At 37.4% G+C, this 26300-nt stretch overlaps 1 protein-coding gene across 3 annotated transcripts in view; it reads right to left on the reverse strand.

Annotated features, from left to right (window-relative positions):
- DYM (dymeclin) overlaps window positions 1-26300 on the reverse strand; it is a 385877-nt gene that overhangs the window by 106210 nt on the left and 253367 nt on the right. For all 3 annotated transcript variants that reach the window (XM_068563053.1, XM_068563051.1, XM_068563052.1), the window contains one exon: window positions 17633-17735. In XM_068563053.1, the coding sequence (XP_068419154.1) occupies window positions 17633-17735 (103 nt within the window). The remainder of the gene's footprint in view (window positions 1-17632; window positions 17736-26300) is intronic.

A 26300-nucleotide genomic window follows, 5' to 3' on the forward strand; every position in this document is an offset into this window, starting at 1 on the left:
GTGAGGATGTCAATAAATAGAGACAAAAAGAATCACAGGGTACAGAGTTAGGAAGAGATCTGAGTAGTCACTGCCGTTATATTTCTGGAATCAGTTCTAGAGCATTTCTGTTAGATGCAGACCTCACCTCTGTTGTATTTGAATCTCTAGCGGGAAAAAGAGAGCACTTTTCTATTGCATCTGGTATCTAACAAGAAGTCCTTTTTGGTGATTTTCACATGTTACTAGAAAAAAAAGCAAGTTAACACTGGGCATCACTGTTCCAGTTATCTTTAATCCGCCACAGTCACCAACAACAGAGCACTCCTCCCTCGGAACGTGCACTCCTCTAAACAGAAAGGTGATAAGGCTCTACTGATAAACAAAACCCAGAGAAAAAAAGATAGATACTGAAATTTCAAAAGCTGAGAAAAATAGATACGATTTAATAGTATGTTCTATTAAATCCATATTAAATCTAAGGCCAGAATTAAATCAGAAATAGATTATTCTTATGTTCAGATAAATTTTGGCCAAGAAGGATATATGGAAAAGTCCGTCTTACCTTCCATTCCTGAACAATGATAATCATATATGAATGAATACAATCATGGATGGTAATATCCATCATTTACTGAAAACCTACTATGATCAACGCATTAAGTCAAGAACATTATATGTATAATCACTAATATTCAATCTAACTTAAAAAGTAGGTATTAGCATCCTCATTTTGTAGATGAGATAACCAAAGCTCAGACAGCTACAATAACTCCCCTAAGGTCATTAAGTAAATATTTACTAACCAAAGTAGCATATCAAGTAAGTGCTAAAACTTAAGTTAACTCAAGTCTGTCTGACTTGCACAGTAAGCTTATTCCATTACAGCACAGCACACTGAAAAGAGAATTTTTAACAGGCTTCCTCGGTAATAAGCTAAAGTTTTCAGTGATGGGAGAATGAAAGATATATTTTCCTACTGTAGGTGGTAGAAGCTGTAGTGGTGGTAATAATGGCCACTAATATTTACATAATACATATTTATATAGTTAAAGTTACATGCCACATATTGCGCTAAGTGCTTTCTATGCATTATCTCATTTAATTGGTACAACAATCCCATGGGCAAGGTATTATTGTTTTTATTTAATAAATGAGGAAACCAAAGATCAGAGGGGTTTAGGTCAAGGTCACATGAAGGTTAAATGTAGTTTTTTCAGATTCCAAAGCTCATATTCTTTAATTTATTTTTTAATTAAAAAAAATGTTTTTTCCCCATCTTTATTGGAGCTTAATTGCTTTACAATGTTGGGTTAGTTTCTGCTGTACAACAAAATGAATCAGCTATATGTATACATATATCCCCATATCCCCTCCCTCTTGAGCCTCCCTCCCACCCTCCCTATCCCACCCCTCTACGTGGTCACAAAGCACCGAGCTGATCTCCCTGTGCTATGCAGCTGCTTCCCACTAGCCATCCGTTTTACATTTCGTAGTCTATATATGTCAGTGTTACTCTCTCACTTCGTCCCAGCTTCCCCTTCACCCGCTGTGTCCTCAAGTCCATCCTCTATGTCTGTATCTTTATTCCAAAGATCAGAGGGGTTTAGGTCAAGGTCACAGGCAGGTTAAATGTAGTTTTTTTTTCAGATTCCAAAGCTCATATTCTTTAACTTAAAAAAACTGTGGTAAAATACACATGAAATTTACCATCCTAACCATTTTTCTACCATGTCAGTAGTGTTAAGTATACTCACACTGTTGTGCAACCTCTTTAACTTTGTTAATTGGAAAATTTCAAATATATACAGCACGAAGATAGGACAGTATAATGAACCTCCATTTACCTTTTACCCAGCTCCGACAATTACCAACTCAGGACCAATCTTGTTTCTTTATACTCACTCACTTCCTCCCCTCAAGTGTCATTTTGAAGCAAACCCCAGATATACCTTTATTAATATACTGGTAAGTATCTCCAAAAGATAAAGATTCTTCTTTTAAAACTGTAACCATAATGCCATTCTCACACATAAAAAGTTAATGGTAATCTGTGAAAATTATCAAATATCCAGTCAGTCCTCAACTTTCTAATTAGGCAAAAAATGGTTTTTGTTCCTATTTTTAAGACACTTTGTGAGAATGAGGATCCAAATAAAGTCTTTACGGTGCAACTGGACTTTATTAAAGGGTGTTTTTCTCTCTCTCTCCTTTTTCACTGTAATTTATTAGTTGAATAAACCAGGTTATTTGTCCTATATAATTTCTTGCAATCTGGATTTTGGTGGTGGTGTTTCATGTTTCTCTGTTCTAGATATTTCCAGTAAATTGGTAGATGAATCTAAAGGCCTGATCAGACTAGTTTTTTTGTTGTTGTTTTTGTTTTTAAAACAAGACTCCTTCATGAATGGTGGTGTGTTCTACATCAGGAGGCACATGATGTCTGGTTCTTTTTTTGTAAGTGAGAGGCTATTCATGTCCACTGCTTGGCTCTACTAATTTATTAAGGTTAATTAAATGGTGATATTCTAATTATATCATTCCCTTTTCAGTTATCAGCTATAACATTTCTCTAAAGAGGAACTTTCTCATAACTATTGTTTTGTTACCATCCTATATGAAAGGCAGGATAAATTGCTTGTTCCTTTCAGTGGAAATCTGATTGCTAGCGACGTTCAATGCTGTGCTACTGGGCTGGTCACTGCTTCTGTGAGTTCAAAGGACAGAAGTAGAATGACTAGACATAGCTACAGATATTCAAAAATAAAAACCAGAGTCCATACAGAGTCTTCCTATTCAAACTAAGATCAAAGAGTTTTTATTCAATCTCTTCTATTTTATATCTGCATATACTGCTCCCATGCCAAGAATCCAGGTTCCCAAGGCAATGGGGAAAACAAAATTAGAATAGTGTACAATTACTCATTTGCTTTATCTTACATTAAAAGCCCATGTCATGAAATAACAATACCAAGGTTGCTACACACATGTGATTAGTAAAAACAGTTTAATTTTTTTTTTCAGTTGTGCCTTAAGGTACAGCCTCCTAGGGATAAAGAGTCACTTGGATGTTTGGTTATACCACCTACTGGATATATATTTAGGTTTATTTATTTCAATTTATTTAAATTTTAGAGACTGTTCTTTTAAACTGTTTTATAATCATGTTATATGTATAATCACTAACATTCAATCCAACTCTACTGAAGGAACTTTTTCTTAGGAACTATTTATGTAGTTCTTAAGTTAAATCTAAAATCAAGAATTACTCAATCTAGCTTTATCCTTCTCAGTCACTTTCATCCTATTCTTTTACTCTCCTTATAGGTAACAATTAAAAAAAATTTTTTTTATAGTTTGTCCTTCCATTGTTTTTGTTTTCAAATAAAAAGATACAAATGGATATCACCAACCTACCCTGAGGATGCTTATGTGGCAACTTATAGAACTTCATATAGAAATACTTTTCATTCATTTTTATAGATGGATAGTACTCTACTGTGTGAATGTACCAAAATTCATTCAACCAGTTCTTATCAATGGAGTTTTAGACTGAAGATCAATTTGTTTGGTTTCAATGCTTTCACATATAATTTTATATTTATATATATATATTTCTAGGTCTTTTATATAACTAGCCTTTCCATATGTGGTATATTTTATTTGCTTTCTTTTTATATTTTATTTTTTGGTATTTTTTTTGGTATTCAGGAAATTTGTATTTTTCTTCTAATGGTTACCCCTATGTGAATAACTATATAATTCCTGTCTTCTTATTTTTTTGTCATTTTCTACTGGTTTGCTGCTGTAAACAGTATCAAATCAGCTAATTACCTCTTCTTCTTTCTCCCACTTCTCTCCCAGCATCTGACCTGAAATAATATCCTTTAACTCCCAGTTAACCATCAGGCAATCAGCAGTTTATTTTACTTTTTACATGTTCTCACCATTTCCCTTCTCCATATTTTAATAGTTGTGATGTATCTGCATTGCCAGAGACACAGCCTTTACATACTATACCACACTCTCTCCTTTGTGAATCTTGTTTCATGCTAGTTCTACAAGTAAAAATATAGATAATGCTTATCACCAGTCTTTATGTTTGTATCTCTCCAGTCATTGTGGTTGTCTAAAGTTCTTTCTCTAGTACAGGGGTTGGCAGACTACGAACCATGGGCCAAGTGAGATTTGTGGCCTGTCCCAATATGGCCTTTGAGCTAAGAATGGTTTTTGTATTTTTAAAGGGTTGTAAACAAAACACCCCACACAAAGATAGGTGACAAAGATAGCAATGTAGCCTAAAAAGTCTAAAATATTTACTGTCTGGCTCTTTATATAAAACCTTTGCTGACCACTACTCTAGTAGAGCCCTCAGGAAGGGAACAATATTCTCAGAGTTCCTAGATTTCATAAGATTGTGTTTCTTATACTTGCAAGTCAGTTTGGTGGGATATAAAATCCTTGGCTCACATTTGCTTTCCTTGAGTATCTTAAAAATGTTATTCCATTTTATTGTGGCATAAGACACTGCCCAAAAGTCTGTTGACAATTTTATTTTCTTCCCTTAAAAGTGACCTGGACTTTTTGCCTGAGTACCCCTCAAATTTTTTTCTCTCTAGCTTTGTAACTGCAGTTTCACTGGAGTATGTGTTGGTATTTGTTGTCCTAGGTTGATTTTCCAAGGCATACAGTGTATGTTCTTTCAACATGTAGTTTCAAATCTTTTTCGTTCATAATTTTAGGAAAGTTTCCTTGAAGTATTTTTTTTCTCTTGGGGGGATTCCCATTTTATATATATATTTTATAAATACTATAGGATTTCTGCCTATAGTATTTAGTCACTTTCTCGCGAATCATTTTTCTTTCATTTCTTTTTGTTTTTAAGCTTTTCCTCCTTTTTACTTTCTATTTTTCTTAAGGCATTATATCTATTTATTTACTAAATACTTTCTCTTTATGGATAGTCTACATGTCCCAAATAATTTTTTATTTCTAATTTTATTTAGAAATAAAATTTGTCCATTTGGGTTTTTGTGATTCTGATTTGTTGTTCTGTTATATCCTATATCATTTTCTTAGTTTCTTTTAGTTGTTTTGAAAAGTTATTTAACAGTTCTCATCTATTTTATTTTATTTATTTTATTTTTGGCAATGAACAAGCACTGATATATTTGTTTTAAAAAAAGTTTTCTTTTAGTCACGTTAATATCAAGACAGACAACTAGTTGTTAGCTATGCAATTCTAGACAATTTTGTTACATTCTCTGAACCACTGTTACTTCAAATGATTTAAAAAAAATTTTTTTTAACATCTTTATTGGAGTATAATTGCTTTACAATGGTGTTTTAGTTTCTGCTTTATAACAAAGTAAATCAGCTATACATATACATATATCCCCATGTCTCTTCCCTCTTGTGTCTCCCTCCCTCCCACCCTCCCTATCTCATCCCTCTAGGTGGTCACAAAGCACCGAGCTGATCTCCCTGTGCTATGCGGCTGCTTCCCACTAGCTATCGGTTTTACATTTGGTAGTGTATATATGTCCACGCCACTCTCTCACTTTGTCCCAGCTTACTCTTCCCCCTCCCCGTATCCTCAAGTCCATTCTCTAGTAGGTCTGCGTCTTTATTCCCATCCTGCCCCTAGGTTCTTCATGACCCTATTTTTTTTTTTTTTTTAGATTCCATATATATGTGTTAGCATACGGTATTTGTTTTTCTCTTTCTGAATTACTTCACTCTGTATGACAAGACTCTAGGTCCATCCACCTCACTACAAATAACTCAATTTCATTTCTTTTTATGGCTGAGTAATATTCCATTGTATATATGTGCCACATCTTCTTTATCCATTCATCTGTTGATGGACACTTATCTATTTTAAAAGCATGGGTATATATCATGCTTTTATTTACAAGACATATTATTCTCCTTATTCTCTTTTTTCTTCTCTCTTTGCACTGAATTTGACTGAGCTTTTTCTCTTTGCTCACGTTTTTTTTTTTTTTTTTTTTTCTGGCCGTGTGGCATGTGGGACCTTAGTTCCCTGACCAGGGATCGAACCCATGCCCCCTGCATTGGAAGCGTGGAGTCTCAACACTGGACCGCCAGGGAAGTCCCTCTTTTGCTCATTTTTAATGAAGTTAGTTTTCCCGACTTTTTTCTCATGGAGGGTAGGTCAAGGTAGCACTTGCTAGTTTCAAGACCACCTTTTCTTTGTTTATGTAAAGTGTTCATAAACATGGTCATGCACTTTCTGGAATCTCCTGGCTCTCTTCTCCAACCCAACATTTATCTGAAACTTTCTTTTTTCTTTGCTTATTGTCCCTGACCTTCTCTGGGGGCTCCAATTCTAGCAGCTTCACTTCAGTGTGGGGCTTGGTCCTAGGAGAGACCTTCAGCTATTTAGTTTAATTTTTTTTTTTTTTAAAGATTTAATTTTTTATTTATTTTTGGCTGCATTGGGTCTTTATTGGTGTGTGCGGGCTTTCTCTAGTTATGGCGAGCCGGGGCTACTCTTCATTGCAGTCCGCAGGCTTCTCTTGTTGCGGATCACGGGCTCTAGGCACACAGGCTTCAGTAGTTGTGGCTCGTGGGCTCTAGAGCACAAGTTCAGTAGTTGTGGCGCACGGGCTTAGTTGCTCTGCGGCATGTGGGATCTTCCCGGACCAGGGATCAAACCCGTGTCCCTTGCAATGTTGACAGGTGGATTCTTAACCACTGCACTACTGGGGAAGCCCCCAGCTATTTAGTTTTAAGAGTCGATAGGGCCCAGATGCTGGAACCCCTTCAGATCTTACAGCAGACCCCTGACAATCGACTCTGAGTTAGGGTATGCAAAACCCCTACCAGTTTCAGGTGCTTTTCTCAAACTGGCCTGTGGACTTTCCAGTGAATCCCTTTTGGCTACTTCTCAGATCCCTTGGCGGTCTCATTCCTTCTAGTTGCTCTCACACAGATACTGCAAGGATCTTGTAGCTCTTGGTAGTTTGTACTTACCCTCTGGTATTTTGGGTTTCATGTGGCTACCCTGTCACCTAGTTTTGTTGTAAATGTTATGTTTATTGATGCATTCTCTTTGTTTTCATGGGGAAATTTCAAGAAAACTAATAAACTATGAAGCTGGGTCTATGTTCCAAGAATTCTCCTCACAAAGCTTATATGCCTAACCATCATATATACTGACTCTTAATTAAAGGCCCTTCCACTCTGTAAGACTCAGAATAAAACCACTCAAAACTTTTATGATGCCTTCTCAGAGGAGCCTCTTATTTGTAGCATTCTATAAAACATAAGCTGATATTTATCTCGTCTATAAATATGTACATCACTCTGTGATATCTACAAATGGCTGTCTCAAATCCTTAAAGAAAGGGTCTGCATCATCATTCTATATTTCCTATTGAGTCTCGCCATTCACCCAGGCCCACTACTGTTGTGTAACTCCAGGGTACACCATGCACACTGTATTCTAGGATATGTTTCAGGTGACACGGTTCACACAGAATACAATGAGAGTGGAGTCCCCTATAACTGCTGTGCATTGCAGCAATACAAATCCCTTTCTATATAACCAGAGAATGCCAATCACACTGGAAAAGGAAATCGCACACAAAAAATCTACTTTAAGATACACTTTAAAGGCAAGGAAATCAAGGGTCAGAATGGCAAAATAAGTTGCCCAAGCCCACAGCAAATTAAAGGTAAACAAAACAAAACAAAACAAAACCCCAAAAATAGGTCTTCTAATTTTCAGGCTGTTGCTCTATCCAAAACTTTTCTGGATCACCCGTCGATATGCATTTGTTCAAGAGGATTATAAATACGGTCCAGATAATCTCCTTCCCAGCCACTATACCCTGTCAGGGCTCACGGAGGCTCCTGTCTCAACCCCTCTGCACTCCCTGTTCCATCTTCCTAGAACACACTGACCTCTGCATGACTCACTGCTTCTCCTTCCTTAGGTTTTACTCAAATGTCACCTTCTCAATGAGGCATACCCTCCACTAACCACCCATTACACTGCTACCTTCCCATGGCCTGTGCTCCCAACCCCTTTATTCTGCTTTATTTTCCCATGCGAACTTCTTACATTTCATTCACTTGTTCATTCATTTGCCCATGCATACAATCATTATACATCTCTCTTCATTAGAACGTAGGCTTCATGAGGGCAGAGATTTTTATCTCCACTGATGTCTTAAAGGGCAGAGAAAAGTGCCTGAGAAGACGGCAGTTGCTCATTACTTGCTGGATGAAAGAATAGGGAATTTCAAGTACCATATGGAGTTTTTTTTAATGCATGTACTACTCTTTTGTAACTGATATTACTGTTAACCTGGATGATATTAGTAATTATATGAGAATTCACAATGGGTATGGGGAATTTAGGACTTGGAATTGGTTAATAAGCTAAAGCACTACTAATAATGAAACAAAAGTTACTCTAATTGGAATTCACTGACCAGTATGATACATAAGAGATAACTTCGTAAAAGAGTTAATACTGATTATTAAAGGCTCAGTACTTTTTAGGCTTAGAATATGACCCTAAAAAGGATAAGTCATTAATTCATTTGCTAAGTTGATCAATTAACATTGTACGTTCAAGAAAAAAAGATATGTTTCAGAGTAACACAATATTCTCCTTATGACCTCAGTCAAAATACAAATTTGAGATCATAGAAGATACCAGGTGAGAGATAAGACTCAAATGCATAAAAATAATTAACCATGCCTGCCCTATTTATAATCAAACATGCTAAGTAACTTTATTTCTGTGGTACCAAGTACACTTAAGAACTGAAACTTAGTTCTTATGTGTCAACTATCAAAAACAAATACTATGTTGTGTTAACAAATTAAAAAAACCAATACACTCCAATCATGGAATAGCCTCTAACAACTGTCAAACCACAAATTAACTTGTCTTCTGTTTCCCAAAGCATACTGCTTCTCAGAACTGAGATCTCCAAATTCACATCTCAGAAACTCAAGTAATTTATAAATAAGTTAAGAAACAATTTAGGCTTAACTTTATCTGGTGTTAATTGAGTCTTCCAATAAAGCCTGAAGCCTAGATAAACTCTGTTGCTTTCATGTTCATTTTTGCATTTATAAGGTAATCCCCAAATACTCTTGTAAGATTTCTTAAGAATTTTTCAGAAAGCCATGAAATTTCCAGGAAAATAGGCAAAGCTGAATTCTCAAATACAATTTGTTTTCAGAAATTAAATCCACTATGGAAAGAGTTGAATTTCCACTCATACAATGAGTTAAGATGACTAGTTTTTGGGGGTCTTATTTGGAGAAACTATAATAAAGTGCCATTTATAAAATTTTGCAGCTTTGACTATAATCAACTGTAATAATAAGATACCAGCTCAAAAAAATTCTTTTCATTTAAATCTCTTTTGTAATACTGCTTTTTAATAACCCTCATAATAGCCGAATTAAAGGACCCCAACAGAAATCATTCATCCCACATAAAACAAACATTGCCTTTTCTTCTTAGCTTTGTTTTACAAGCTACATTATTTCCAGATGACGCTTGAGGGGACTATGGTTTCAAGAATTAGATGCTTAAATAGACAGCTGCTTTCTATTTGCCATGCAAATCAAGGATATATCAAAGAAAATTCCAAATAGTAGACTTCTTTTCTTCCTATTAGGAACTATGAACTCAGGCAGAAAGGGAGAAAGAGAGAAAAACAATCAAAATTCGAGCAAACAGAAAATTAAAATAATGATTTTTTTTAACATCTTTATTGGAGTATAATTGCTTTATAATGGTGTTAGTTTCTGCTTTACAACAAAGTGAATCAGCTATACATATACATATATCCCCATACCTCCTCCCTCTTGCGTCTCCCTCCCACCCTCCCTATCCCACCCCTCTATGTGGACACAAAGCACCAGAGCTGATCTCCCTGTGCTATGCGGCTGCTTCCCACTAGCTATCTATTTTACATTTCGTAGTGTATAGGATGTGTTTGCACTGAAGTCTGGCAATGATTAATTAACCTTCTAAGAGAAGTTTAAATAATACAGAAAACCCATGCATATTAAATTCAGTAGCAATGTGTGATAAATTTCTAAAAACCAGTGATCGCAGTTTCTTTTTTTTCCCCCTTCCCATTGTAGTGAAAATATTCTTACCTGCTGCTCTACAGAGCTAATATAAAAACAGCTTTTCCTGAGATTCTTCAAACTTTCTTTGTTATTTAAGAAATCACTATGATTTCTTAAATTATCACACACTGCTACTGAATTTAATATGCAAGGGTTTTCTGTATTCTTTAAACTTCTCTTAGAAGGTTAATTAATCATTGCCAGATTTCAATGCAAACACATCCTATTTCCTTTTAGAAGGAACATAAAAGTTATTTAAGTATTTTTAATGATAATTTAAAAAAATCCTTAAAAAGAATATTCTACCATATTCCATAAGAAGGGACAGGACAAATTTCCTCTTAGGAATAAAGAAAGGGCAATATTCTTTACCTCAATTCAGGTGTGCTTTTTAAGAATGAAGAAATTTTTCTTTTTTAAACAAGAGGGGATCCCTCCAACTAAAACTGTCCTTAGAAGTATTCTCAGAACATTTCTGGAACTCGTAGTTCAGAAATGCATCCAAAGCCACGTTATAACACAACCAAGAAAATCAGTCTGATTATATTAAAGTCAGGCCTGGTTTTTAATTAGGAAGAAAAGTGGCAGGGATAGGGTGTGGAGCTTGCTCACTTGTTAGAGGCCTCATTTATTTGATTTTTAAAATCAATTGTTCTAAAGAAGAAACCTCCTGGGACCTAATCAGTGTGGGGCTTGGAATCTGTTAATACTTAAGTTCAAAGCAGTTGTTTCTAGGGATGTTCACAAGATTTGCAACCTTATTCACAAGATCGGGCTCTGTTTTTTACATTGGTTTTGACATTAGGAAAGTAACTATCAATATAAAGATCTTGATGCAAATTTCATGATCCTCCTTGGAGAACTGGTTGATTTTAGGGCTGGAGCAGGGGAAACACAAGATGAGTTGGAGCATCTTGAAGGTCGCAAAAAAAAAAAAAAAAAAAAGGTTGACGCATATTCAAAGGGCAGAGGATACAACCTGAAAGAGCTCCCAGCGCCTAAAGTTGGAACAACCTGAGTAACAAAATAACAACAGTTCTGGATGATAAGAAGAAAATTCATATCCAGGAGTCCATACTGATAGAAATAAACAACTGCATAGATAAATACATCAGGGAGAGGTGACAACTCTTCCTTGCAGAAGAATTCTAATAATAAATTTAGAGGGAATGAGACAAACAGAAAATCACTAATAAATCAGTAAAATAATGCTGAAGCCAGATCAATCAATGGATGCTAAAATTTGTGGGAAAATGTTTAGGAAGAAACAGGATATCGGCACCATCTCAAAGTATCTCCCCCATATACTGTTCCAATATAGTGGAAATATTTAATAATCTAATAAAGTATTTCCAATATAGTGGAAATAACTACTATATAAAACATAAAGGAATTTCAAAGGGAAAATCAGCAAGTTTACGGTGAAGAATCTGGACAGACATCATCCCAGTGAAGTGATCAATACCAGTAATACACACCAACACCATATATTCTCTGAAATGATGTACTGAGAAGGGCATATCACTTCTGTAGTATCCTTCCCAATAAAGCATAACATCAATCTAATCATGAGAAAATGCCAGACAAACCCAAATTGAGGGACATCCTACAAAATAACTGATTAGTACTCTTCCAAGGTGTCAAGGTCATGAAATCCAAGGAAAGACTAAGGAGACGTGACAACAAAATGCAATGTGGGATCATCCTGGATTGGATACTAGAAAAGAGTAAGGGCATTAGTGTCAAAACTGGTAAAATTCAAATGAGATTTGTGTTTAGTTAACAGTATTGTACCAAGGTTAATAGTTTTGAAAAATGTCCTATGGTTATGTAAGATATTTACAAAAGGGAAAGCTGGTGAAGGATATATGGAAATTCTTGAAAACTCTTTGTAAGTCTAAAATTATCTGAAAATAATAAAGAAGAGAAGGAAGGACTGAGGGAGGGAATAAAAAAAAGGGAAGGAAGGGAGGGAGGGAGGGAGAAAGGGAGGGAAGGAGGGGAAAATAAGTCCTATACTTGATAAAAATGTAAAGATCTATACCTATAAAGAAGAGCATAAGGCAAAAAGTGTAAGTTCTACTTTCCCTTCCCTTCAGTCTGACTCCCTACAGGTAACCACTATTTAATAGTTTCTTATGAATTATTCCAGAAAAATTAAATGCATATTTTCAAACATACATGTACATATAACCTACATACTATAAAGTGTGGTTTTCTGTTTGTTTCTACTGATTTAAGTGTTCTGGATATCCTTTCAGATAAACCTATATGGACTGAATTTGTTAAAAAAAAAATGTCCGCAGAACACTGCATTGGATAGATTTAAACTTTAATCAGTCCGCTATTGATAGATTTTGCTTGTTTCCATTATTTTGCTCTTAAGCCAGGCTGAAAAATACACATATCTTTTTGTAATTGCATATCTAATTGACTTTAGCAGTTTCTAAAGTCAAGACACTACTTAAGAAACATTTTCCCTAATTGAAAATATTAACTTTCCCGAAGTATAAAATTTATTTTTCTAACATTCACCCTCATGCCATAATGCCAGCCAAGCTGGTATCTATATGCTATTATGTTCAACAAATAGTTCTTTTTTTCTTTTTCCTAGTGCTCCAAGTACTACTTTTTTTTTTTAATGGCTTCACTGAGATAACATTCACACACCACACGTACTTTGTCAATTTAAAATGTACAATTCAATGGTTTTCTGTACATTCAGAATTGTGCAACCATCACCACAATCTAATTTTCAAACACTTTTATCATCCCCGAAAGAGACCATGTACCATCAGCAATCACTCACCATCCTACATCACATCGTGGATTTTTTCCAATAAATATACAGTTGGACCTCCATATTGTCAGGTTTTACTTCTGTGGATTTAACCAACCTTGGATGGAAATTTCTATCTGTGGTTGGGTGAATCCTCAGATTCAGAATCTGAAGATATGGAGGGCCAATTGTACTATACCACTTTATATAAGGGACATGAGCATCCTTGGATTTTGGTATATGCGGGGGCTCCTAGAATCAATGCCCCTCAGATACCGAGGGACAACTGTATACTATGTTTTTTCCTATACAGGCATACTTATGATAAAGTTTAATTCATGAATTATGTACAGTAAGAGAATATCCAAATTGCTAGCACCACTACTCTTATGCTTTGGGGTCATTAAGTAAAATAAGGGTTACTTGAACACAAGCACTGCAATACTGCAACAGTCATCTGATAACCCAGATGGCTACTATGTGACTAATGGTCGGGATATGCTGGACAAAGGGATGAGTCATGTCCCAGGCAGGACAGAACTGGATGTCGAGAGATTTCATCACACTACTTAGAATGGTGTGAAATTTCAAACTATGAATTGTTTATTTCTGGAATTCTCCATTTAATATTTTTGGACCGCTGTTGACTGTAGGTAAATGAAATCTCAGAAAGCAAAATCGTGGCTAAGGGGGGAGTCGACTGTACTTGCTTTTAGCAAGTTGAGGATAAACTCTTAGTTACTGTTTATACTTCTCCTGATTTTTCTGATCTGGCTCCTTACTCTTTGGCCAGGGTCTTTTTGGCTTGTGCCTTTGCATTTACGTTTGGAATGAGATGAGAAAGTTGGTCCTATGAAAAGGTTCAAAAATTCTTTGATGATCATGGGGCAATAAATTTTGGTTCCTTATGATTCCACCTAGAATAAAAGTTAGATTCCTCTCATCTCAACTAGTTGCTAAGATAATTGTTAGAAATTAGGGATACAATGCTTACATGACATGTGACAACAGTCATAATTAAAAGCCACGGTTATATTTAAAAAACAACTATAACTCACTTATTATTTTTGCTTCATTGTCTATATTCAGCTTCTGTTTTATATGACCAAAGTTGTTTAAGAGGTTTATTCTTATTAAAAAAAAAAAAGTGTTGGGACTTCCCTGGTGGCGCAGTGGTTAAGAATCTGGCTGCCAATGCAGGGGACACGGATTCAAGCCCTGGTCCGGGAAGATCTCACATGCTGCGGAGCAACTAAGCCCGTGCGCCGCAGCTACTGAGCCCGCGTGCCTAGAGCCCGTGCTCCACAACAAGAGAAGCCACCGCAAGGAGAAGCGCACACACCACAACGAAGAGTAGCCCCCGCTCACCGCAACTAAAGAAAGCCCGCAAGCAGCAACGAAGACCCAACGCAGCCAAAGATAAATAAAAATAAATAAATCTATTTAAAAAAAAAAGTGTTGAAAGATTCTTCTTTAACAATTCTCTCATGTCTCTTTAGTCACTGAATTAAACTTTATGAAACCCTGATATAAAGACACCAAAACTCAGCCAACTCAACTGAACTTCACTAGCTTTCCTAGACACCTTTATCACTCTCTGACCAGCTATCATTCTCTGTAGTGAGCATTCTCTCTCCCCATGGAGAACTTGAGTATAATTTTTTGTTTTATTTTCCCTTAAGCAGTCAGGGAATTTCCTCATTCTCTAGAAGCTGGTTGAAGGCTTCAGGTTTCCCCTGAGATGTTCAGACAAACATGGCTGTACTAAAGTACTAATACTAATGTTTTTGTAACTCGCTATTTGCTTTCTATGTTGTTACTCAATTGACTGGTGAACTATACAGTATAATGAGAATCAACATTTTCTTAATAAACTCAGAAATCTCTAGGTAGACTGAAAGTACTCTATGTACTACAGTGAGAAGAAAAACATATCCTTATTTTTACACAGTTATTCAAACTTTGCTACTATAGTTCTCTCAATCCTGCTGTAGAAAGTATACATCCAGGAATCCACTGCTGCATTAAGACCCTTTCGTTTTCCTGTTCCATCTTTTACAGACAAGTTTTCTAAAGCATTAGTCAAGGACACAGAATTTTATGTGGTTGTTGGCAGAGACACTTAACAAGTAAAATTTCTGGGGAAGAAAAAGGGAACATACTGCATTTGCCCAGTTAATGACCAAATTAAAAGAGAATGATAATGAGAATATGGTTTCAAATGTTCACTCACTTATACGTAGTATTTTGAGCAACGGGAATGACCGACCAATAAAACATGAGTTATCACCAAAGAAGAACATAGTGTAGTACTTACTTTTAAGGTTGCTACTGTTTTCTTTAATCACCTTTCAGCTCAGTGGCAGGAGGAGTGATTCACAGTTATCAACACTACTACCGAATCAGTGTTACCCACCCTCTGCACTTAGCTCCGAGGAAAGGCAGCAAAATTCAAGTTCATAAACCCATTTGGAAAATGCTGTGATTTGCAAAGTCTCATACCCACAAATGTTATAATAAGGACTGTCAATGGCAGATTCCAAATGGAATTTTCCTTGTATTTCTAGGAAGTGGATGCCTCAAGAAATTCAGTTTTACTCAGTGAAAACTTCACGCAAGAGGAAAACAGTCAATGACCTGTAAAGTTCAACAGAATTCATATGTCCATTACGAGTTCAACTTGTCCTTTCACTGCATAATCACCTCCATGATTGGCAAATACTGTTAAATATGACCTCTTTTCTCAAAGAAATATCAATTTTCTGGCCTCTGATTAAAGGAGAACACCGCTAGGGCAACCTCAGTACTACATACATTCAACACATTTTTGTAGAATTAACAGGAATACTATATAAATCAAATAATATGTGTATAAAAATTACAAAACACTTACAGATGAACAAAATTCAAGTTCTTAATAAATATAATCCCTACTGCCACTCTGGCCCCAACTGAGGTTTCCAAGGAGCAATTAGAAAGAATTATTTTTCTTAGAACAAGTCATGACAAGGATAGAATTAAGTCAACTATAATGCTCATTTTTCCAAGAAATTGAGAATATTCAACTAGCAGGAAAATCTTAAAAGATACTAATTGTTCTGGTAGGAGAGAAGTAATTTGGAATTTTAAATTTCATAATGGGAAGACAGATCATAACATCTCTCTCACACACACACTAAATAAATAAATAAAAGAGATGAAAAATAGCACCAGTCAGGTTGTGGCTGCACACAGCTATCTCTGTTTATCAGCGTCTGATATCTGGACTGGGTGCTGTTCCCACAGTCTCATATCAGCACAACCATTTAGAAATGAAACAAACGACAGCAGGAAGCAAGCAAAACAACTCTCCGGCTGTCTGGTACACATCACCACCTCAAACTTAGAATATAAAAATTCTCTCCTAAAGTTTCTAAATATCAACTCATTAAGTTGTCCCCAGACAAACAAACAGGGAGGTCCTTATTAGAACTGGATGAACTACCTCTGTGGTCCGTGACATGAAAGTTTTTAGCATCCTCATCTAAGGTATGTTCCAAAACACAAGAGGTGTCACAGACAGTGGCACAGCCCTAAAGGAACTCATAACGAGTTCCCCCTCCTATTATATAATGCTCATCCCTGTGCTGGGTTCTATTCCATCATCATCCCCCGAGGTCAGGTGGTAATAAGCTCTTCATCTTTAAAGAGGAGGGAACAAATGCAACACGTTACTGCTGTTCTCTGCTGACCATGACTGACGAGATCGGAGCAGCATACTGACCCAAGCAGAGACAATTAGATTCTCTCTCCCAGGATCTGAGAATTAGGACTCTGATCAGTCAGCAAAAGGCATGACACTCCCAAGGACATGTTAAGCGCTGGGAGGGAAAGGGGGTGGGGGAGGGGTCGGGGTTGCTATTTCAGTCAGCAAATAGGGAAAACGGGCCTACGGAAAGCAGCGGCAGAATAAAACTGAAGCAAAAAGAAGCAGATAACTGAAACTAAATGCCCCAGAAAGATTGGCTTTTTTTTTTTTTTTTTTTTCTAATTTTAAGAATTATCATTGCTTATTTATGTATGTATGCATGTATGGCTGTGCTGGGTCTTCCTTGCTATGCATGGGCTTTCTCTAGTTGCAGCGAGCGGGGGTTACTGTTCCTTGCGGGGTGCGGGCTTCTCATTGCGGTGGCTTCTCTTGTTACAGAGCACAGGCTCTAGGAGCACGGGCTCAGTAGTTGTAGCGCGTGGGCTTAGTTGTTCCACGGCATGTGGGATCTTCCCGGACCAGGGCTCGAACCCGTGTCCCCTGCATTGGCAGGCGGATTCTTAACCACTGGACTACCAGGGAAGTCCCAAGACAGGCTATTTTGAATGAATCCAATGGCTTTTCCATTTCAGGTTCTCATTCCCTGAAATCCAGGTGTACATCTTCCCCTTGAGTTCCGTGAGAAACCTTTGCACACTTCTTATATAAAATCCCTCCTTTTGTTTCTCTGTAATTAGTTTGAGTGGTTTTCTTGACTAATAAGATTTCTAATTATTAACAATCATTGATTTAGGGTTGACTTTCTTCAACAATTTTGTTGATAATCATCAAAAATTTTTTCACTTGATTTGAGATGCCAATCCTTTATTTACCTACCATAGGTTTCTCAGGGAACAAGATCACAGCCAGATCTTGGGAAGAGAGGGGTATTGTTACTTTTAAATTTAGCAATGAAAGGAAAATTTTTTTATTGACAAAGTAAGGTAACTACTTACATAATCTGGTAGAGGAACATCACTGGAGCTCAGCGAACCTCTCAAGGACTGTGTGGCTTGTTCCAGAACTTTGTTATGTTTTTTAGACAGCAAGGAAAACAAGCTGAAAAAACAAACAAAACCCCAATTATATTAAAAGAACTAAGTGTCTCCTTTTCTAGGTTTTATATTGACATTGCACAGAATGTCGATTATTCTAAAAGATTCTTTTTTCGTGCCTGTGTTAACAGCAGGATTAACAATACTATTGATATAACAAATAATAAAGCGAAAAGAATGTTTAAATTATAAGGGTTCTAAAATAAAAGTTTGCCAGTTTCAAATTATATTTCAAACAGAGGAGAAATTTTCAGAAGATTACTATCATGGACAGGACAGTGGACAGATATTAAGAAAACCTGAGATATGGACTGACTTTATGAGTAACCCATAGTGCAATCTGTTACAAGTTACTTGAGCTTGCTGTATCCCAATTTTCTCATCTTTTTTTTGTATCTTACTGCATGGGTTTATTTATTTTACTTTTTTTAACATCTTTATTGGAGTATCTCATCTTTCAAATAAGTGCACTGGATTATTTCTCTAGCATAATACAGAGTCTATGATTCTATATTATAGCTTTATATTCTTATTCTCAAAAAAAATGGCTTTATGGGCTTCCCTGGTGGCACAGTGGTTGAGAATCTGCCTGCCAGTGCAGCGGACACGGGTTCATGCCCTGGTCTGGGAAGATCCCACATGCCGCGGAGCAACTAGGCCCGTGAGCCACAACTACTGAGCCTGCGCGTCTGGAGCTTGTGCTCCACAACAAGAGAGGCCGCAACAGTGAGAGGCTCGCGCACCGCGATGAAGAGTGGCCCCCGCTCGCCGCAACTAGAGAAAGCCCTCGCACAGAAACGAAGACCCAACACAGCCAAAAATAAATTAATTAAAAAAAAAAAAAGAATGGCTTTAAACATATGTATGCATTATAAGATTTTTACTTCTGGCCAGGATGGATTAACTGGTACTGAATAACTCCCCTGTGTAAACAACTAAAAAACTGAACAAAATATATAAGATAACTGTTTTCAGATGCTGAACATCTGAAATGTTCAAAACCTGCTCCAGTGTCTTCTTGAAAGGTGTGGCAGTAAACCACCATCCAGGAGCCACAAACTGAACAGAGATTTTGGAGATCACAAAAGGCTGGAGGGATGAAGTTCCAACCAGCCAGAGTGGATAAAACTCATTGAACATGAACACTCAGTTGAATTCTCAGAAAGGCCATGCTTTAGGAGTAGGGCTATTCTAGCCCAGGGTAAAGATGATTCTAAGATGCATCCCAACAGACCTAAATGAGCAATTTTCAAAGTATAAAACAAATTTACATTAAATGTAAATGGATTAAACACTTTCGTTAAATGACAGAGATTGTCAGACTGGATAAAAAAGCAAAACCCAATAACATGCTATTTATAAGAGCCACGCTTGTAAATTTAAAGATACAGATAAGTGAACAGTAAAATGATACAAAAGAGATATATTGTATAAACACTAATCATAAGAAAGCTGGAGCGGCTATATTAATATTAGACAAAGTAGGCTTAAGGATAAGAATATTATTACCCGAGATAAAGAGAGAGATTTTATAGTGATGAAATGGCAAATTTATCAAGAAGCTGTAACAATCCTAAATGTGTATGTACCTAATAATAGAGCTTCAAATACACATAATTATATGATCCTAATGTTAAATCTACTATATCTAGTGAATAAAGTATTCTTCCTTGGGCTAGATGACAAGTTAAAAATAAAGACAATTCTGATTCCATGTACTTTTCCATATAAGTATGACCTGTAGTATCTTCTTTAATGCCCAAAACATTACTCTAGTATTTCTTAGTGGTACCTTTCTAAACAGAATATTGATTTGAATATCAATTTATGAAAATCTCTAATTTCAAATGGTTTAAATGGGATAATTACTGAAAACAAGACTACTAAGTATTCTTTCTAGATTAAGTTTTAACATTAAAATGTTAAAAAATGAATGAAAAAAATTCCTTAACACTTATTGGTAATGCTGGATGTGTACAAAGCAAATGCAACAAAGCCAAGAATATTCTCTAAATCTATACTCAAATACAGCAGGAAAATAAGTGAAATAATTACTAAGTGAATAAGTGTGAAATCATATGATACTGATCAAGCATATGTTAAGAGAGACTTCTTTGAAATGGAATAGTTCAGCAAAGTTTCATGAAGGGGTTAGACTTTATGATGAAGGAAAAAGATTTGTGCAAGAGAAGAGAGAAGGTATTTCCAAACAGAAGGCAAAGCACAGAGGCAAAACAGGGGACAGTGAGAAGAGTGAAGCGGAAGTGCTATGTAAAGAAGTAGGAAAAAAGACTCAATCTGTAAGGGTATGTACATTCTTTTCAATCATTTTACTTTTCTGGGTCTTCTCTATTTGAGGTTTAGTTTTGCTTTTTTAAGGTTAAAAGTAAACATCACACTTTTTCCTCACATCCATATCCATGACCCACTGGTAACAAATGTTAGCGGTTTATTGTCTATGATTCCAACAATATTATATGCATCAAGGCATGTATATGAATGAATACTGTGCATATACATCCATGTTTTTTTTCTACAAAATAGGTACTGCTCTGTACCTTGCACTTTTTCCACTTAACAATATAATCCTTGATTCGTTCAATAAACATATATTGAGTGCCAGTTAACTGATATCCAAGCATATGGATATACCTTAATTTAACCAGTCCATTAGAAATGAATCATTGCAATGTTTCCAGTTTTTTGTATTATAAATAGCACTGCAATGAACACCCTTGTACATAATCTTTAGTATACCTGAGGCAAGACTGACTATAGCTAAAGTAAAACTGCTGAGTAAAAGAATAACTGAACATAGTACTAAACTGCAATGGGGGTATATATTCTTAAATATACAAATTATTTTGCAGGCAATGGAAATTAAAAGATAAAAATACGTTGGGATAGTGCATAAAGCATATTCACATGGAAATGCATAAAAGAGGGCAATTAGTAAGATTCTTTTAATTGGTTGTAGTGTATTTTCTGGAATAAATGGAGTTTCAGAAGTTTTTTGAGACTGAATGGACTTTGGTGGTTGATTTTAGTATAGGGCATGGCAAGACTCAGAGGCATCAATTGGATGCCCAAACAAAAAGCAAAAACAATAAATATACCTGGAAGAAGTTAGCTTTTTGGTGTTAGTAAGAGGAAAGGGGGCAAGTGAAGTACAGCAGTGCACTTCAAGTTTACAAAATACCAGAACTCAGGAGCTGTTTTATGGGTTCAATAAACCTGGGATTTTCTCTGTCAGTGTTCTAAGAGTGTACCCTTCAGAGAAGGACAACAGAGGTAATCTATGGTAACTTTTATCATCACTTTCAGAAATTTATGAAACAAGTCCTAGGAATCAAAGCAAAAAGGACTTGATATTGTTTCCTTTGGAGAAGAAAGGCTAGTTTGTTTATTTTAAAAGAGAATACTAACAATCCTTTTTCATTGTTGGTAGAAGACAAAACAAGGAAGGGAGCTGCAATTCAAACATAAGCTCTTTCAGTTGGACATAACAGAAAATTTGACTGTTATGGGCATACAATGTTGACATGGTCCACCTCAAGAAGCTGTGGCTACTGTTCCCAGCTGTTTTTAAGAAAGTTGGTGTAAGAACAGATGATTTGAGGTCACTCCCAGTTTTCTATCACGAATTAAAAACAGAATTCACACTTACTCAGGCTGTTATTCTTCTACAATCTAATATGCTTTATTCCTCAGGTCTGCTAGCCAGAGCTCTCAAAGTTTTTTTTTTTTTTTAATTTTTAAAAAACATTCAATTTTGTCTTCTGTTTAGCATTTGTAGGGCAAAATGACCTAAATTTATATGAGACATGACTTGCAAATTGCTGAGAAAAGTAACTTTTGCTTAAAGCTTTTGCATTCAAAGTACCAGCCCCAGCTAAATGCTAGAGTGAGTGACACACATGATGTTTGTATGGAAGGGGTAATTCCGATTCTGGAAATAAGTGAAACTGATTCCAAGTGTACTGATCTTCATTCAGGATATAGCTGCCAGAATACTTTTTTATTTAAATTAGAAAAAGACTGGATTTTCCTTTTTGTACAAGAATGTTCATTGTAAATTGGTTTAACAGTGAAAAATTAAAAACAACAAAAACTCTCAGGAATGGAATGGGTAAACAAACTGTGGAAGAGTCATACAATGGCATACTATGTAGCAATTTAAGGTTATCTAAACCTACGTGTAACAATAGGGATAATCCTCAAAAACAATGTTGTTCTACAAGCAAGGACCCTGGTAGAGAATGTGAATGAGGTATTATTTATATAGTGTTTTTAACATGCAAAACATTACATATCTTCTACAGATAAAACATTTGAAGTAATAAAACATATATGGAAATGATAAACTCTACATTTAGGATAGTCATTATTCTCTGAGAAAGAAGAGAAGGAAATAGGATCAGGGAGGAAGAAATAAGAGGCTCAGCTCTCTCTCTCTCAAATGTTCTTTCAGTAATACTGGATATATATATAGGTGACTGCTATATTACTGTTTTTTTGGGTTTTTTATGCCTGAAATATTATACATTTTAAAAACTGGAATAAAAAGAACACACTAACCTGAAGAAAACAGAGCCCCCGCCAAAAGCCAGCGTTTCACAAAAGAAAGAAGCATATAAATATGCATGATGAGTCCAACCTGGAATGTGCTCAGAAAACCACTGGCTGCTGCAAAGGGCTGTCGTTTAGGGCGCCCAGCTGGTGGCAGGAGACGAGGACAGTTTAAGGACAGACTGTGAAGGGCCGCTTGTGGCACATCAAAAGTCCTGGACCTTTCTGTATGCAGTAAGAAGCTAATGTTACAGTCTTACAAAATGAGTTAAAGAGACATGATTCCTTGCCCCCAAGGAAATCAAGTCTAATGGAATAAGAGGAAAAAAATGTCTACAATACTGAAATCAGAGAACTCCATGGGTCTGAAGAGAGTGCCATGGGAGTACAGCTGAAGGTTAGGTACGTTTCACAGAGGAAATCTACCTTGATGGTGGCCTTGAAGGTTAGGGGGTTTGCTTGTTGGGAAAAGTAAAGGGGGAGGGATAGCCATTCTGAAAGGGGGAAAGTGTATAGAAAGGCACAGAGAGACTTCAGGGAAGTACCAATAGCTTATAAGGCCAGAAAAGTGCAAGTCCACCGGGGCGGAGGGTTCGAGATGGCGAGAGATGAAGCTAGCAAGATCAGCATGGGCCTGTTAAAAAAGATCATGCTAAGAGGTCTCACTAAGTCACTGAGACAGACAGTAACTCCAACATTTACCAAGAACCTACGACATGCCAGGGAATGAGAGCGTTGTCTGCCTGGGATACAGCAACAAGCAAAAGCCACACGATCTTTGTTCTGTGCTCCTGGAGGGCGCAGTCAGGTCAAGGAGGCTATGCCTACACAGAAGTCACTGTGGTGATGGAGAGAAGCATGTTGCACTGGGGACAAAGATGAGGGCTGCCTGACTGCACCTGAAGTAAGGACAGGAAATCATTTCCGGAGGTGATGCCTGAGCTGAATCTTAAGGAACAATCCGGAGTTAGCCAAGCAAATCAGGCAACGGTAAAGGTAATGTGGGCAGAGAAAAGAGCACGAGGGTAGGCAGAGAAATCTGAGCACTGCGGGTGTAGCAAACATCACAGCACGCACACTCATAAAGTGTTAAGTATCTGGAGCACCACGATAATGGTCAGGGCAGTAGCGGGAATAGTTCATAAAGTGCCTCCTGTGTCTTACTTAGACCCTGGACTTCATCCTGAAAGCCAGAGGTGTTTTCTGACAGCAGGACTATAATGATAAGCAAGAGAGACAGAAGCAAAGCTGCTATGTTCGGGGTCCAGGTGGGAGGTGGGGGGCAGGGATGGGCAGGAGGGGTGATGGAGCAACCTTGCTCATCTCTGTCCTCCATCTCTCCCCGATGCGCTCTCATCTCGTGGTGGCCGCAGAGGCCCTGTCACAGAACCTGAAAACCACATACCTGTGCAGAGAGGTATAAGTACATAACAATTATGTTTGTTTCAGAAAGATTCCTTGGCTCCTAAAGAGGACGGGAAGGATGGACAGGGGTGGGCAAGGGAACGGGAGTGGAAACAGAAAGATACTTTGGGTAACTTTTACGCCGCTACAAGTGAGAGGTGAGGAGGGCTTGAACTGAAGCAAATAGGAGCTATTTGGAAGGCAAAGGAGACAACACAGAGTGAAAAAAGGGAATCATGGATGACTCTCAGGTTTGGGAAGCTTGGGAAACTAGTGGATGGCTGAGAATGTGACTGAACATGCCAGGGATTCAAAGAAGAAGAGCCAAAGAGTAGGAAGAAGACCCAGGAAGACAAAGGGCTGCGCCTCAAAGAGAACAAGAGTGGCAGCAGCTCAGTGGCAGGTTGCTTCCTGAGCATCAGACACTGTTCAGCAGGTCATCACCTGACAGATGTGCTATTATTCTCCACGCTTTTTTTATTTTGAAGGGATGATGAAAATTGAGGCAAAGTATGGTTAAGGCTCATAGCTACTAAGTGCTGGAGTCAGGAGACAAATTCAGGCAGACTGGCTCCAAGAGCTGTGCTCTTAACCATTCTGCCACGAAACGCAGAGGTGCTCGGCAATATCCAGATGGAGGTGGTTAGAAATATCCAGATTCAGGGACTTCCCTGGTGGTGCAGTGGGTAAGCCTCCATGCTCCCAACGCAGGGGGCCCGGGTTCGATCCCTGGTCAGGGAACTAGATCCTGCAGGCTGCAACTAAGAGTTCACATGCCAAAACTAAGGAGCCTGCGTGCCACAACTAAGGAGCTGGCGAGCTGCAACTAAGGAGCCCTCAAGCCGCAACTAAGGAGCCCTCAAGCCGCAACTAAGGATCCCATGTGCCGCAACTGAGGAGCCTGCTAGCCGCAACTAAGACTCAGCACAACCAAATTAATTAATTAATTTTAAAAAAGTTGCATTTGGAAGAGATTTCTTAAAAAAAAAAAAAAAAAGAAATATCCAGATTCAGGAAATACTAATCTGGTGCTCAGGAGAGAGGTAAGAAATTTAAGGGCTATTAGCATCAGTCGAAATCATAAAAGTACAGGTGATCACCCAAGGAAAACATGTAATATAAAACAAGGACAGAAATCTGGGAAACACCAAGACTAAAAGGGTAAACACAGTAAAGGGTACTCAAAGAGCTAGCAGTAGAAGAACAAGAAGAGAAAGACATTCTTCTCGAAGTCAGGAGAATAATCGTAAGGAGGGAGCACTCACCACTGTTAAAAGGTAAAGAAGGATTGAAAAAAAGAAACAAAGTCACTGGATTTGACACAAGGAAAGAAATCAACGGTTACTGTACCCAAAACTGTTTTCAGTGGGGAGGAGGAGGCAGAAGCTGGCCCTTGGTGGTTGAGAGACAAGCAGGATGTGGGGAAACAGGCAGCGCTGGGGCGAGGAGAGTTAAGAGTAACAGCCCAACGGGGAAGGCAACGCAGACAGAGGTCAGTTACTGCGAGGTGGCATGGGGTTCCCTCCTTGAAAACTGCAGACATTCCTCACAACTTGTAATCACTTCCTCTCCATGCCCCTGTCCCTCCCTCTGACACACTCAAACAGTAGTCACCAGAGAAATGAGGAGCACCTCAACTCCACATTACAATGGGAGCAGATGAAGAAACTTAGCTACAGAGCTGGTAGTTCATCCAAGGTCAAAGTTCCATAGTGTAGTGAATACAAAAGTTCTTTACAAACCCTAAAGAGCTATTTAAATGCAGAGAAACACAAAATATTATTAAGGTTATTAAAGGCAGAGCTCCAGCTAGACACCAAATCTCCTTCCGCCAAGCTTTGGGCTCACTCCCCTGCAGACACAGACTCTTTCTATATGCAGGAAGCCCTTCTTGCCCCCTCCACCCATCTAAGTGCTGACTCTCTTTCAAGGCACAACTCCCTACGCTCTGTGAAAGGTTTCTCTAACCTGCCACTGAACCATACTAACTTCTCTACCACTCGGTTGATATTTAAATACAGTCTTACACTGCTGGTTACTTTATTTTTAATCAGCTTTATTGAGGAATGAGCTCCATATTATAAAATTGGCCAATTTTAAGTAGACAATTCAATGAGTTTTGAAAAATACAAACATTCATGTGACTCATCACCATAATCATGATAGAGACTATTCCCATTACCCCAAGAAGTTCCCCTGTGCCCCTCTGAAGTCAAGTCCCTCCTCCAATATGCCCACCCCCAGACCTCACTCCAGGTAACCACTGGTCTGTTTTCCATCACTATGGTTCTGCCTTTTCTAGCTTTCATGTAAATAGAATCATACCATATGTACTCTTTTGTGTCTGGCTTCTATCACTCAGCATAATGTTTTTCAAATTCATCCACATTGTTTTGTGTGTCAGTAATTCATTCCTTTTTATTGCTGAGTAGTTTTCTATTGTATGAATGAACCTCAATTTGTTTATTTATCAGTTGGTGGACATTTGGGTTGCTTCCAGTTTCGAGCCATCATGAATAAAGAGGCTATAAACACTCTCGTACAAGTTTTTATGTGAACATATGTTTTCATTTCTCTTGAATAAATACCTAGAAGT

This window comes from Eschrichtius robustus, chromosome 14, assembly GCF_028021215.1.
Source record: "Eschrichtius robustus isolate mEscRob2 chromosome 14, mEscRob2.pri, whole genome shotgun sequence".
Lineage (NCBI taxonomy): Eukaryota > Metazoa > Chordata > Mammalia > Artiodactyla > Eschrichtiidae > Eschrichtius > Eschrichtius robustus.